The sequence below is a fragment of the Lissotriton helveticus genome, chromosome 12, assembly GCF_964261635.1.
Source record: "Lissotriton helveticus chromosome 12, aLisHel1.1, whole genome shotgun sequence".
Taxonomy (NCBI): domain Eukaryota; kingdom Metazoa; phylum Chordata; class Amphibia; order Caudata; family Salamandridae; genus Lissotriton; species Lissotriton helveticus.
Window position 1 is genome coordinate 875,788,761 of NC_136073.1, and position 16,002 is coordinate 875,804,762.

A 16,002-nucleotide genomic window follows, 5' to 3' on the forward strand; every position below is an offset into this window, starting at 1 on the left:
ACACATTTACATGGTGTGTGTATATGTATATATATATATATATATATATATATATATATATATATATATATATATATATATATATATATATATATATATATATATATATATATATATATATATATATAGCATAGACTAACATTCTACTAACTTGGAATGGAAAATGTGTCTACTTGCCTGCTGTATCCTCTTCAGCACACGAGCCTTTGGATGGAACAGGGGCAACTTTCTCTGGTCGACCCCTTTTTCGACGTGGAGAAGGCTGTGCAGGAGATGCACTTTGAGCTGCCTCCTCGGAAGCCGTGCTCTCTGCTGCTTCAATCTCAGTTTCTTCTACAGACTGCAAGGACACCACATCAGTCATAGGTTCAAGCCCTAGAACGTTGGAGGATAGAAACACAAAATGGTGAGTTTTATTATGTGCAAGAATAAAAATAGTGACCACAGCCAGTGACCTGTCAACATGACCTTGAAGGCCAGAACCTCTACATTATCTGTATTTGTATTAATTTACAGTGTAGTTTAAAGCTATATCATTTGAATTTGTTTTGAAATTTAGAACATGGATAAAAAAATACATGTGTGTGTTTGTTTGTAAGGCATAGACTTTAACATTCTACTACCTTGGAAAAGAAAATGTGTCTACTTGCCTGTTGTGTCCTCTTCAGCACACAAGCTCTTAGATGGAATAGGGGCAACTTTCTCTGGTCGACCCCTTTTTCGACGTGGAGAAGGCTGTGCAGGAGATGCACTTTGAGCTGCCTCCTCGGAAGCCGTGCTCTCTGCTGCTTCAATCTCAGTTTCTTCTACAGACTGCAAGGACACCACATCAGTCATAGGTTCAAGCCCTAGAACGTTGGAGGATAGAAACACAAAATGGTGAGTTTTATTATGTGCAAGAATAAAAATAGTGACCACAGCCAGTGACCTGTCAACATGACCTTGAAGGCCAGAACCTCTACATTATCTGTATTTGTATTCATTTACAGTGTAGTTTAAAGCTATATCATTTGAATTTGTTTTGAAATTTAGAACATGGATAAAAAAATACATGTGTGTGTTTGTTTGTAAGGCATAGACTTTAACATTCTACTACCTTGGAAAAGAAAATGTGTCTACTTGCCTGTTGTGTCCTCTTCAGCACACAAGCTCTTAGATGGAATAGGGGCAACTTTCTCTGGTCGACCCCTTTTTCGACGTGGAGAAGGCTGTGCAGGAGATGCACTTTGAGCTGCCTCCTCGGAAGCCGTGCTCTCTGCTGCTTCAATCTCAGTTTCTTCTACAGACTGCAAGGACACCACGGCAGTCATAGGTTCAACCCCTAGAACATTGGAGAATTGAAACACAGGATGGTGAGTTTTACGATTTGTAAGAATGAAGATATTGATCCCAGCCATCAGAATAGTAAACATCCTGTGTGCCAGTGGTGTCGCACATGTAGACATTATCTTGAAAGCTTTCAACTCTACATTATCTGTATTTCTATTAATTTGTCTTCATTTACATTGTAGTTTAAGGTTATATTGTGTGAATTTATTTAGAACATGGACAAAAAATACATATACACACACACACATACGTGTGTGTGTGTAAGTAATTGTAAGGCATAGACTTTAACATTCTACTACCTTGGAAAAGAAAATGTGTCTACTTGCCTGTTATGTCCTCTTCAGCACACAAGCTCTTAGATGGAACAGGAGCAACAACCATTGGTCGACCACTTTTTCGACGTGGAGAAGGCACTGCAAGAGATGCACTTCGAGCTGCCTCCTCAGAAGCTGTGTTCTCTGCTGCTTCAATCTTAGTATCTTCCAGAGGTTGCAAGGAGACCACTTCAGTCATAGGGTCAAGGCCTGGAACATTGGAGAATTGAAACACAGAATGGTGAGTTTTACTATCTGTAAGAATAACAAGCATTGGCATAGTTAATAGGTCACGGCTTTGGAACTTATAAGCCTTATAGCAGCACAGACATGCAAACAAAAGTTATATGAGAGGTGAAAGAACTGGATGCCTTCATTCCAGTGAGATCTGGACAATCGGGGAGAATATGGGCAGTACAATGTGTGAAAACAAAAGCGCATGCAGGCCTTCTTTTACCCCTACACAGAGCAGCAACATGAATCTATGAAAACCCATCACACGAGTCTGCATGCTCCCTTTGCCCCTACACGTAATGTAGCATGAACATATAAACACCCAACATCACAGTAGCCTGTAGCAACGCCACTACCGACTACATACACTTCTTGTGTATGTGAATTCCTAGAACACAAGAGCTTCCAGTTTGACATGCACATATGTAATGCCCCTATCTGAAGGCTAACATTACTGGAGCCTTGGTGAAAAGCAGGAGCAGGGTAGATCGACATCTGAAGACAATCACAGGAGCAGCACACAGACAGGAACACAGATGTAGCGACGCAGAATTAGTGATACCTTCAGCCAGCAAAGACACGTGGCAGTCTGTGCTACTTTATTTTTTTACATTTTAATAGGCTCACAAATCTAAGGATGCAAAGTTCTGTGAGCGAAAGGGGCAGCACTGGCTTAAAGTGACACGCATCACACATGGCACTGAACAGCAATACAGACACATGGGCAATAAACGTTCAATGTCATAGTAGTTGTGCAGAACACGCTACCTCACACACGCCACGAGCATTTGATCTTCACTTTCGCAAGTGCCTGAATAGACTTCAGTCCAGCTCAAGCACACGCACAAAAGAAGTATCTAAACCAGAACACGACGGCAGCATAAAAGAAAACACCCTCACATACGAGTAACATAGGGTCCACAACCAAAACTTCACGGAATGCTGCATGGAACCCTCACTCCTACAGTAAGGAGAACTTCAGTTCCCCCTCCCACCCATAGCCCCCACCCTGTGTGCATTCACATCGTTACTATGTCTGTGGAAAGGCATTGATAGAGCAGGGAGGTGCACTTCTCTTCCCACTCAACAGAGCCTCCGTCTCAAAGACCCTTCATAATCGTAGACCAGCACCTCTCGACAGTCTTGTGGCTGAAGGGGTTACATGAGGCCAGGGCTTTCCAAACTGTTTCCAGTGCACCTCAGCCCCTTTAGGCAGGCGGGGTTGGTGGGATGGGAGGAAGAGAGACGTGTGCACAGGAAGAAAGGGGGAGGGGGTTGGGTGCACGAGGGCATGCCGTGGCACTCAGAGAAGAAAAGAAAAAAGAAAAAATCTGGCCATAAGGTCGTTTTGCAGTAAACAGTACATGATGTTAGCATTGTTCTGCAAGATAGTAGGAAGCAGCATGAATGAAACCTGCAAATACAATTTGCCTTCTACCGAAGATCTCCACTTAAGCAGGCATGCGATTTAACCGCCTGTGGATACTGTTAGGTTACTAATTAACCCAGCACGGTCACAAAAGTGAAAGCGACCGCGCTGGGTTAATTAGTAACCTGATCCTGGAATACTGCTGGCACACTGCACGCCGCTGATCGCTCCGCTTGCTCCCGAGACCCACAGGCCATGGGAGTGAACGTTTACAGAAAAGGCGGGACATACCCCCACGTTTGGCCATTTGCGTGCTTTCATTTTTGAAAGTCACACGCAACGGCCAATAAAATGTGTGGGTGTGAACAAAATCACACGGAGAAGTCTGTAGGAAGTTAGTAGTGCTTACAAAACGCCTCCCCATAGAGCAGCGCATGTGCGCTGCGCTAGGCACGCCCTGAAAATATTGACCCCAGCCATCAGCATAGTAAACATCCTGCGTGCCAGTGGTGTGACACATGTAAACATGAGCATGAAGGCTTTCAACTCTACAGTATCTGCATTTTTATTCAGGTTTAGTGTAGTTCAAGCTATACTGAGTGCATTTGTATAGAACATGGATAAAAAATACACATATGTTGGAAATGGGGCATCTGTTGCAGTTGTCTCCCAACTTTTTAGCTACTAGATGCCAATTTTCGACTGACAGTGCACTGAGGCCTGCTAACCAGGCCTCAGTGCCAGTGCTCCTTCCCCAAAACCAAGGCGTTGTTTAATTGTACTACAACTGGCTAAGGTCTTTAGCACCCCTGTAAGTCACTAGTAAATGGTACCACAGATTCCTAGAACATGAGTGCTAATGAGGGTCCCAAAGGGCTGCAGCATATCTTATACCACTCTAAGGGATCCACACGCAATTTCCACACAGACTGCCATTGCAGGCTGAGTGACATGGTGCAAACATGAGTAAAAAACATAACATAACACACTCCTGTGTGCCATGCCAAAGTCAATGCAGCTAAATATGTAAGTGACCCCTGTAGTGAGCCTTTGAGCTATTAGGCAGGGTGCATTATGTTTTATGTGAGGAAACATCACATATTGCGCTCCTACTCCTTCCGCGCGGCCAGAGCCTGGAACGACCTTCCACTCCACCTCAGATAGATAACATTGCTCCCCATCTTCGCAAGAAACCTCAAAACCTGGCTCTTCGACAGACCCCCTCCTTGATGGACTGGAAGCTGCGACCCCACCCCAACCCTCCAGCGCCTTGAGACCCTTACGGGTGAGTAGTCGAGCTTAACAAACACCCGATTGATTGATTGAAATATCTGCATGAGCAGATATGCCCCTGTGATGTCTAGTTTTACTACTAGACATTACAAGTGAGCAGGGAAGCCATCTTAAGGTATGTACTGGGCACTGGTCAAAACAAGTTCCCCAGCTACATAATTGCTTCGCTGAAACCTATGGTATTTGCTATCAAATACCTCTTATTAATAAATCCACACTGATTCCGGTGATAGATTGATTAATACATGCACCCAGAGCCACCTCAAACCTACCAGCCCTCTAAGGTACTGGCTGACTGGTCCACTCCAGCCTGCCACCACAAACAAGTTTCTGACCACCAGGGGTGAGAGTCCACGCTCTCGGGAGATCAGGAAAAATGCCTTCTATGGAGAGAGTTGTTTTTAACACCTCCTCCAGGAAGGCTGGTAAATTAGCATTCCAAGGTAGGGAGCTTCAAAGAGCCCACCGCCATTGGTATGCAAATCTGGCTTCCCTCAAAGGTAAAGGGATGGCAACCCCCTGACCAGGGCCCATTCTAGCGCTAGGACAGGCAGGAAAATCAGCAGTCAAAGAGACGTGTCCACCCTCAGGCTAGCTCCAACCCTAAGGTGGGCTACCTAATATGGATACGAAATTTAAAAGTCTGCCATCTTGGTGATAACAGAATTAGGAACTTTGAGCCAAGGTTATGTCCACTTCCCACAGAAGAGGTCATATAGGGGGCGTAGTGACCCCAGGAGTAGGTAGCCTATTGGCTGCTACCCTACACTCCCCTTCAGCTCCTAAATCTAGTATTTAGGTGAGCCCCAGGCACCAGGAAATCAGATTCCTGCCGCCTTGGCCTGAGGATTAGAGGACCAAAGGTTTCCCCACATCCCTGAGCATTTTGAGACCTGAGCCCCCTTGTTGGTTCAGTGAGTCTGGTCTCCTAGTCCCATGCAGCCTCTTTGCAACCGGACCGTTTCCCAATTAAAGTGAATGGGACAGCCGAAGCTGTAACACACCTCTACATCCAGACGCCCCTGAGCCTCCTGGGATTACTTGTTGGTGTGGCCTTGGACCAAACTCATGTTAAGTCCAGGAGACTGGTCGTGTAAGCCGATGTGAAGTGCCCGAATGAAGTACATGTTTTTCCCCAATAGGATAACATTGGGCACTCAAAGCTGAAAAGCACCACTGCACCGGGCCGCCCCAGTGCCCTCCAAGGTGATCTGTTGGTGCTGCCTAGGACCTTGCCCCATATGTACCTTAAGTCCAGGAGTTTGGCCCCAAAGTCGCTGTGAAGTACCAGTATGCAGTGTATGTTTTACCTCCATAGGGTAACATTACCATTTCAGAAACTGCACTATTTTTAAAAACTGTAAACATTCACAACTTGAAAAGTACTTACCTGATACCGATAATCTTGACATTTAAATCCATGTAAATGTACATGTTATTTTTATAAATTGTTGTTGGATATCTTTATCCAGTGTGGTCTCACTTACTGCCTTTCTGTGTGAAATAAATGGTTAGCACTACTCTCTCATATGCCTATTGTTCACCCCCACTACCATAGAAGAGAGCATTTGGGGTGTCATTTGTGCCTGTTTAATTCCTTTGGGGTTTGCCTGGACTCTTTCAAAGCGCATCTCTTTTTGGTACAATATATGAAGAGCCAGCTTCCTACAAAAAATATATACATATATATATAGCATATGGGTAAGGCATGCGCTTTAATATTCTGCTAAATTGGAATGGGAAATGTGTTTACTTGCCTGTTGTGTCCTCTTCAGCACACAAGCTATTGGATGAAACATCAACAACAACCATTGGTTGACCTCTTTTTCGACATGGAGAAGGCTGTGCAGGAGATGAACTTTCAGCTGCCCCCTCGGAAGCCGTGCTCTCTGCTGCTTCAAGCTCAGTTTTTTCTATAGGTTGCAAGGATACCACATCAGTCATAGGTTCAATCCCTAGAACGTTGGAGGATTGAAACACAAGATGGTGAGTTTTATTATGTGTAAGAATAAAAATAGTGACCCTACACATCAGAATAGTAGACATCCTCGGTGCCAGTGATGTCACACATGTAAACATGATCTCAAAGTCTTTCAACTCTACAGTATCTGTATTTATAAAAATACATACACACACACAACACATATATATATATATATTTATATGTGTGCGTTTGTGTGTGATTGGAAGGCATCGACTTCAATATTCTACTAAATTGGAATGGAAAATGTGTCTACTTGCCTGTTGTGACCTCTTCAGCACACAACCTCTTGGATGGAACAGGGGAAACAACAATTGGTCGACCTCTTTTTCGTTGCGGAAAAGGCTGTGCAGGAGGTGCACTTTCAGCTGCCTCCTCGGAAGCCGTGCTCTCTGCTGCTTCAAGCTCAGTTTCTTCTAGAAGTTGCAAGGACATCACATCAGTCACAGGTTCAAGACTTAGAACATAGGAGTATTTAAAAACAGGATATGTGTAAGAATGAAGACATTGACCCCAGCCATCAGATTAGTAGACTTGATGCGTGCCAGTGGTGTCAGACCTGTAAACATGATCTTGAAGGCTTTTAACTCTACAATATCTGTATTTTAACTTTGATTTTGTGGTGTTGTGTTACAACTCGCACAATCTTGTTTATGGAATATATGTCATGCAGGGCAAAATCATTTTCTATAGGGTAGGTAGTCTCAAGCTTCTGGTTGTGGGAAATATGAGTTAAGGTGTTTCCAATTTTCAATCCAAGGAGCAGATGTCTATTTATTGGCTGGGTGGAGATGAGGCATGCAAACCTAGGCAGCGCAGAGGAAGGCACCCTTACATGGAGCTGAGGAATGTAAGACACTGCAAAGAAGTGACTGGGTCTTCTGGCCTTGTATGTAAAAGAGGTAGATGCTGTGATCAATGGGGGTAAAAGAGTACCTACTTGTGATCATCGTGGTTAAAGGACACAACCATTTTATCCTGGGCTTGAGACTTAAGGGGTACTTAGTTCCTGCTGGGTAGCCAGTGAATCCTCAGTGTCACCTCCTCTAACCTGTTGGAGAATCACCCACCACATTTAGAGTAATACCAGGATGGCAGGGCATTTTTGTCAAAAAATGCATCTGATGACGTGGCAGAATAACTTTTGGCAAAATTGTAAAGACAAGTGGGCTGCCATCTCCTGGTGGCCACAAAGATATTTTTCTCCTGTTCTGCCAAAATCTGACTGATGCCCTCAGTCGCTTGTTTGTGGAAGGAGAGAAGAGTTTAAGATCTGATCTCAAAAGAGAGGGAGCTGAAACATCTGCATTTGGGAAAGGACATAACCTAGCCTTTTTGTCTTTGGGAAAAAAGGTGTTGAAAAGGATGTAGGATAAACCTGGGCTCAAGGATGCTTGTGACATGGGGGTAGAGGGGGCTGAGACTCAAGAAATGTGTGGGAAGAAAGAGCAGGCACTTTATGCCTTGTGGGTACTAGGAGGGGAGGCTATCCACTAGGGCTGATGATGGGGCTATAGACGAGGGCTGGTGATTTGGATCATGCGCTGGAAGCAAACCTTGGTAAAGTAACAGAGGAAATTAGGGACATTTTGGTTTACAAGTCCACATATTGAAGTAGTGGCGTCCCCAATTTTGCAGCTTCGATCATGCGATTGTAGGAGTGCAGGTAGCTTACAATAGACTGCAGAGATTCCTGAGACTATGGGCTAGGAGGCTTGTGCGTTCTAGTCTTATCCTTCAGACTTACCATCACAGCAAATAGGGTGTTGAGGCTGGAGGACTTCTGCTTGATTCTTTGGTTCCTCTGGAGGAATTGACTGAGGGTCTACAACAAGCTGTTGAGAACTCTGAAGATCACGATTATGTTCTCCTTCTTTCGGCTGTTCATGCAGATCTTTTGGGCGTATGGCCTGAAGTCCTCCATCCAATGGAACATAAGGGTGAAGCTCAACCTTGTGTTGTTTTTTTAATGGTGAAAGATCTTCAGAATCAGACTGATCATCTTCAGAGCAACAAGTGACAAAAAGCTCAGTCTCATTGGGCTGAGGTTGTTGACGAGCAGAAACAGCTGGCCTAGTGTCTTGAAGCTCAGGGGGTTGGTTCTCAGGTGCATGTTTTTCAGAGACCAGGGACTTAGACTCTTTGGACTCAGACTCTTTTGGCTCAAAGACTTTGGGCTCTAGTTCTTCAGGTTCAGAGTCCTGGGATTCAGCCGCCAGAGGTTCAGAATCATAGTGGTCAGACTTCTGAGAGCCCGAGTCCTCAGAATCAAGAATCTCAATAATTTCAGATTCATAAACTTTACTGACTGGAGGCTTTAAACTCGAAGGACCTGGATCCTGATATTTTGATGGTTGCCGTTTAGCGTCTTGAGTGGCAGCTTTTTGTCGGCTGCTAGAGTCAGCATCTTGAGAGGCAGCTTTTTGCAGGCTACTAGAGTCAGCATCTTGAGAGGCAGCTTTTTGCAGGCTACTAGAGTCAGCGTCTTGAGTGGCAGCTTTATGTCGACTACTAGAGTCAGCGTCTTGAGTGGCAGCTTTTTGTCGGCTGCTAGAGTCAATAGTATCATAGGGCACACCACTGCTTTGACAGAATGCGATGAGCTTCATATGATAGAATTTATAAGCTGGGCTTTCCTTTTCATTCAAAAACCTATGAAGCAAAAAAAAGTAAAGCATTTTAGCTTAATAAAACGTTCACATTGCTCCACGTTGTTTATTTTAATTTGGAGTGAGGTGACGTGAAAAGAGTATAAATGATTGTCAAACCGCAGTCTCTGGCTTTGAAGAAGTATACGTGTTTTTAATGTGAAGCATTGGGGTAGAAGCTCAAGACACACTCCAGCAAGGCTGCAGAATCAGAAATATTTAGGGAGTTCCAAAGAAAAGTCAATCAAATATCAAGGAAGTGACAGTTCTGTTTAGGAGTCAGAAAATCTTCAAATCTCACAGCGGTCTATGGTGCAACACTTGCATTCTATCATAGCTTGCTCATCATAGCTTATAAGACTGTTGCTTCCACAAGAGGAGGCAGACGGGGGTGAAGCATTTGTGACTAAGCAGTCGGGCTGGCTAACTTCAACTACTCACACTGCTCAACCTCGGTCCTTTCCTTTTGGATCCTGTCAAGTTTTATGAGGGTGATTCAACACTACTACTGATGCTGATCATTATCTATCTCTGCTTGAAAAATATCAGCTATAATCGTGTCAATCTCTCCTATGCATAGCCAATAGGTCTCGCCTTTGGGACCTTATAAGTGTTTAGCCATGCAACAGTTGATGTTATTGCACTAAGGATATTGTGCTGCATACCTAAATACTTATAAGGTCCTAAAAGCGAGACCTATAGGCTATGCCAATGCTTTTTAATTTTTTTTTTTTACTGTGGATCCCTGTAGTGATCCTTATTTTTGCTGCTGCTTCAGTGGAGGGCTCTATCGCTGCTATGCTCCTTGGAGCAAACAGATACACTGTGGGAGCTATCTTCCTCGCCAGCAGACTCAGGGGCGTTGATTGTGATCTGCTGATTGTCAGCATCTTGGGCACTGGAGGATGCCAGCAGCTGGATGGCTGAAAAGCCCAGCAGCAGTACACCAGCTATCTGCCGCCTTTCCGTAACAGAACGCAGGTTGGAGGTGTCAGGGTGAAATGAGTAGTTTAGGGCTTAAACTTAGCTAAATCACGAACACCTGGCTCCCCCAGAGTAGGGTGCAGCCCAGCTGCAAAATGCATCTGAGCCTCATCGGGTTCAACAAGAGCTATGCAAATGCTATACTATATACATTTCGACCGGGCCTATTGTATATTCAAAATCAGTTCCTGCTCTGCATCTGTTAGCTCCTCACTCGCATCTCACATGTGACCCTCTACCGACTACCCTCAGCAGCTTCACAGCCATCAGACCAACGTTATTTCAGCGGTACATAAAATAATTAATCGCATTTAATAACTAAAATATCAGCCCGCCAGGAAAGCACTCAGAGGGGCCTGGGGCCATTACCACCTGCGAGGCTATTACCGCGCCAATTAGCAATCGACTGCCTGCACTTGTGTTTTGATTCTGTCTTCACTTTATGTTCCCATAGCTTTTGCCTTCGGTGTGTGCGGGGGGCTCCACCCCCCTACCTCCCTCCCCCCCTTCACCCCCAGAATAAAATAGAACAGCCCTTGCGTTCCCTTGTCCCTTTTACCTCATCGCCACTCGATCCCTGCTTCTGGAGCCATTTTAAACCAATAACCTCAGCCCCCCGCATAATATTTATAGAATGAGAACCCCCCCCCCCCCCCCCACCCCCCCCGGTAGAAAAAAACCCGCACACTCCACACCCTCATGGCACAACATCAAAGGCCACCTCTCACATTCATGCGAAGAGGACCTCTGGGCGGGACCGCCTTGCCCTGGCAGGCCCCGGGCACAGCGGTGCCAGCTGACAGCTCGCGGGTGCTCCTCCTGTCAGGGAGGGGTCGGGAGGGGGCGAGGAGCATCAAAGAGGCGGGATGGGGCAATGGAATTGTAGGAAGCAGAGGCGGGGTTGGATATTAGCAAGATCAGCAGGCATGGCCCGCCAGGAGTGTAGCTTGTAGAGGTGCAGCAGGTGCAGTGGCACCAGAGGCCCATTAAACACAAATTGCAGTATTTTACTACCGCAACAGCAGTCAAACGGACCATTGTCCTTGCTTGTACGGTGACATGTGGTATCTTTGCTACGCTCCTGGCTCCTGGGTAACTGCACGAGGAGCAGGCAGGGTTGCGGTCTAATAGGAGAGAACACGTAGGCTAGTAGGTATCTCCATAAAGAGTAGGCACTTGCATGAAGAGCAGGCGTAGTCATCTTTATGATGTGTATGGAGAGGCTGGGACTGAAAGGAGTAACAGGCAAGAGGTATAGGCCAGCAAGGGGGCCAAGCACTGAGTGGACAGCGGGTGGGGAAGGCAGGCACTTGCAAGAGAAGCATGCGTAGCCAAAAAACCTGCACAAGCAGGTAGGTCTTGGGACTAACAGGGCAGCAGACAAGGCCCGAGGATAAGCAAGAAAAGCACAGAGGGAGTAGGTACTTGCAGGAGGAGCTGCAGGGGATAGACACCAGCATGGGGAGCAGGCAGTGATTTGGTGGCTGAGAAGAGGGGCACACAACTCGTCACCAAGAGGAGCAGGCAGAGGCAAACATGCATGGGTCAAGTACCGTTGGGAGGAACAGGCGGTAGTGTGACTGCAGGGAAGTAGAGATGGAGTAAAGCCATGTTGGGGCAATGACATGCATGGACGGAGTACAAAAGCCCTGCATGGGTGAAGGACAGGCAGGAACGCAGCTGTTCGCTCTTCACCGATTCAGATTTTAATTCCCAACCGGTACCCCAGGGGCCCATTTCCTGGTTTGCGCCAGGGCCCTTGCCACCTTTGCTGGGCCAGTGACGGGGAGCAGGTGGAGAGCAGGAACACGCACGAGGAGCAGCCGGAGGGAAACCGAGAGAGGTTAAAAAACACTGGCGTATTGCTGAGAAATTACGTTTCTGAGTGGGGCCTCGAGACCTATCCAGGAGCAGAGAGGAGAAAGCCGCCAATAATCTGATTTAAACCAATTACAGCGAGATTATAAAGGCAAGTGCTGGGCAGTACAGAGAGAAGAGCAGGGCCAGAGGAGAGGGAGGCTGGGAGCAGAGAGAGAGGAGACGGACAGCAGGGACAGAGGATCGCCAGGGGAAAAGACAGAGCAGAGACAGAAGGAAAGTGAAAGTCAATAAAAACAAAGGAAGACGGGGGCAGATGAGGGCTAAGAGCAGAGATCGAGAGAGAGACAGAGCAGATAGTAGGTAACGTGAACACAGAGAGGGACAGCGGCCAGAGAGTGATGCCCCGGACAAACACATTCTGAGACCGAGAAAATGGACAGAGGACAGTAAAGATACAGGTCTGGGAGAGGCGGCTGTATAGAAAGTTCATAGTTAAAGCAGAAATGGTTCAGTTATAAAACACAAGTGAAAATGGGAACAGGGCATGAACTGGGAAATAAGCCTCGCCAGGAAGCCACGGTTTATTTTTGCATCTCGCTTTCACAAAGGGAAAGCCAGATGCAAAAATAAACACGCTGCAGAGCTTGTCTTTTTGGGGCCATGAGTTTGAAACACATGGCTCCATAAAGATAACAAACCTTTTGCGACCAACGTAAGGCAGACGAGCCAGTCCAAGTAGGGCGGCTCAAAAAGAGAAAAGTGTACATAACACTAACCTCTTTCCCAATGGCTGGCCCCCGTTTACCATAAACGGTGACGCCGGCTAATGGGAAAGAGGGGCGGGGCTTAAAGCCCGCTAGTGAAACCTCCTGATAACACAATCTCGCCAGCGAGACTACGAATGTGCGCAGCTCTAGGCTTCGACCTAAAAACCAAAGCTGGTCATTGGTTTTAGACAATCGCCTCTCCCTTCCCCAGGGACAGCAGTTTAAGAGACACCAGAAAATGCAGTGCTACAGCTAGTTCCAACTCCTGAGTCTGCCGAGCAAAATCGCACTATTTTAGCCCTAAAGTGGTTTAACCCAACAACGAAAATGTGGTCCAGAAGCCTGAATTCATTCAAGCTGCTGCCAGTCAGTCCAAAATTATACAAGTAACTGCTATTCAGCGGTTGCGGATGCCACAAGACAGACTTGGATGACTGGACCCCAAATTGGTAGTTGAGGTTGTTTGCCCAAGTCACCCTCCTACTATGGCTCTGCAACAGGGAAAAGTACACCCTTTCCACGCTTCATTCTTAGGGTGGTGAGGGCGAGCATTCAAAAGTTTCTCAGGGAGGTAGGGTTTAGGGCAAGGGCTTTCTACTTGACAACATACTGCCCAGCACACTGCTTATCTCAGTAATTTATCACACAGCAATACTACACATTGCAAGTAGGCAAATCAGATGCAGGACTGTATTCCCGTTTGGAAACTTATTTATTTATTTATTCAAAGTTTTGTATAGCGCGAACAAGATCCTTATAGATATCAGAGCGCTTCACAAAGACAGGGTGGGGGCAGTAGGAATGAACAGAGAAAATGGTAGCAATATAATAGTCATTAACATGGTAGGATAATAATAACATACATAAAACATGTCAGTATACAATCAGGTAAACAAGTAATATCAAAAGGCACAAGTCATTGTTCCCACTACAGAGGTGTTCAGGTACACCATGGGTGTGTGGATGGCTTATATCAATGTTTTAGTGTAGAGAGAACTGAGTGGGGGCATCGGGAGAGTGAGTCAGTAAACCAACGTGTATCATATATTGGTCGGTAGTAAGAGAATAGCGTAGTGGTGTCCCCATCACGCAGAAGTATAGTGCCAAAGGACCAGGTGAACAGTGGTGCAAAGCAATGCAGAGTCTCTGATCCAGCACCTATAAGGTTCAGGAGATCTTTGCCAGAGGATGGTTTTCACTTCTTTCTTGAAGAGTGCAGTGGAGGAGATAAGCCTGGTTTCAGGAGGGAGCGCATTCCAGATCCTGGGTGCCATTCCTGAGAAGGAGCGCTTGTATGTTTTCTCTTTCCGGAATCTACGAGGTTTCAGGAGTAGATTTTTTGTACTTCTATTGGATCTTGAGCCTCCTGATATAGACAACTTTTGAGCGAGGTAGTTGGGCGCATTGTTGTGCAAGGCCGCGTGTGTCATAACTGCAATTTTTAGCTGTATTCTGGCTTCAAAGGGCAGCCATTTTAGAGACTTTAAGTCTGGGGATATATGCGAATGTTTACTTGAGCCAGTAATGAGTCTCGCTGCAGCGTTCAGGGAGGCTCTTAAGGGTGCTGTTGTGGATAGCGGGAGTCCGCTGAGGGCCACAATTCCGTAGTCTATTCGAGGGATGACTAAAGCTTGTACAGCAGTTTGGAAGTCTTCGGCCGGGAGGAAGGGTTTAATTTTCCTCAGTGTGTTGATTTGGAAATTAGCTGCTTTTGTGGCTTTGCTAACGTGCTGCTGCATGTTGAGTTTGGCGTCGAGTGTGATGCCTAGGGATTTCGCCGAATCCACAATGGTAGGTTGGACATTGAGTGCTGTTAGGTTTATGAGCCAGGTTTGGGTGGTGGAAATTTTCGCCGGGGGTGAGATGAGTAGGAACTCAGTTTTCAGAGCATTTAGTTTGAGGTGATTATCGGCCAGCCAGGATTGAGTGTTAATAAGCGTGGAATTCAGATGTTTGATATCTTCCGGGGATTGTAGCTTTAGGTAAAGTTGTGTGTCGTCGGCGTACATATGGAATTGGACATTGGAAGCTTGGAGCAAGGTGGCGAGCGGTTCCATGACGAGGTTGAACAGTGTGGGGGAGAGGGAGGATCCTTGTGGAACACCTAGATCTGCAGGCACAGATGTAGATAGCACATTGTCGATCTTGAACTTCTGAGACCGATTGTGAAGGAAGGACGAAAACCATTTGAGAACAGTTCCCGATAGACCCATTCTAGAGCTTAGCAGCTCCAGCAAGTTCTCATGTTTGACCGTGTCAAATGCTGACGAAAGGTCAAGAAGGATGAGGAGGCAGGACTCATTGCGATCAAGAATTTGGAGGGCGTCATCAATTATGTGTGTCATAGCTGTTTCCGTGCTATGTTTCGCTCGGAAGCCTGATTGATGAGGGTTGAGGAGGTCAAATTGGTCAATGTGTTTTGTTAGTTGGAGTTGGACACATTTCTCCAGCAGTTTGGCCAGGGTGTAGATATTGGTGATGGGCCGGTAATTGTTTAGGTCAGACGGATCAGCTGTAGGTTTCTTGAGTATAGGCGTGACTTGCCCCACCTTGAGGGAGTCTGGAATGAGACCTTGTTGCAGGGAGCTGTTGATGATTTTGGTCCAGAGAGGGAGGAGCAAGGGGATGAAGTCTTTTACAGCATTAGCAGGTATAGGGTCTGTGAGGTGATTAGAGGGGCTTCAAGGTGCAGAGCAGTTTGTGTATTGCTTCTTCCGAGTAGGTATCGAAGACCAGCCAAGATGCCTTGTTTTTAGGTTGAGTGTTAGCCATTCTGGTGTGGTTGGGGAATCGGATTACATCCATGATGAGGTCATTTCTTATGTTGTCAGTCTTTAGCTTAAAGAAAGCAGAGAAGGCTTCACAGTGTGGGGTGTCGCTTGTTGTGCTGTTTGATTGTAAAGGTTGTGTCTTTGTTTGGGTCTTGATTAGTTCCAACAGCTTTCTTGGCCTGTTTTTTGCTTGGTCCAACTGGCGGCTAAAGAAGTCCGACTTTGTGCGTTTTATTTTCCTGAAGTAGGCATTTCTCTTGTTATTAAGCCTTTTGAGGTGCAGTGCTGAAGGGTCCGATCTCCAGGTGCGCTCTGCCATTCGCATAGTACGCCTGTCGTCATTGAGTCTATCATCATACCAGGGGTTAGACATTTTGGTGGAGACTCTCTTCAGTTGCAGTGGGGCGACTTCATTGACTATTGTGTTCATAGAGTCAAGGTAGTGGTTGATCAGTGTCAGTCAGTCAGTCAAAATACACTTTATTCGATTT

At 46.0% G+C, this 16,002-nt stretch overlaps 1 protein-coding gene across 14 annotated transcripts in view; it reads right to left on the reverse strand.

The window, feature by feature from the left end:
* Positions 1–16,002, reverse strand: part of LOC144798493 (uncharacterized) — a 181,092-nt gene that overhangs the window by 48,399 nt on the left and 116,691 nt on the right. For 7 of the 14 annotated variants that reach the window (XR_013603554.1, XR_013603553.1, XM_078669400.1 and 4 more), the window contains exons 9-15: positions 8,268–9,172; positions 6,781–6,936; positions 6,297–6,494; positions 1,656–1,853; positions 1,124–1,321; positions 651–848; positions 178–375 (exon numbers count right to left, since the gene is read on the reverse strand). Coding sequence is in view for 11 of the 14 variants with exons in the window: in XM_078669400.1 (XP_078525526.1) it covers positions 178–375; positions 651–848; positions 1,124–1,321; positions 1,656–1,853; positions 6,297–6,494; positions 6,781–6,936; positions 8,268–9,172 (2,051 nt within the window). In the remaining 3 variants the exon portion in view is untranslated. Of the gene's footprint in view, positions 1–177; positions 376–650; positions 849–1,123; positions 1,322–1,655; positions 1,899–6,296; positions 6,495–6,780; positions 6,937–8,267; positions 9,173–16,002 lie in introns of all 14 variants that reach the window. The other 7 variants (XR_013603552.1, XM_078669396.1, XM_078669394.1 and 4 more) reach the window with 3 other exon arrangements.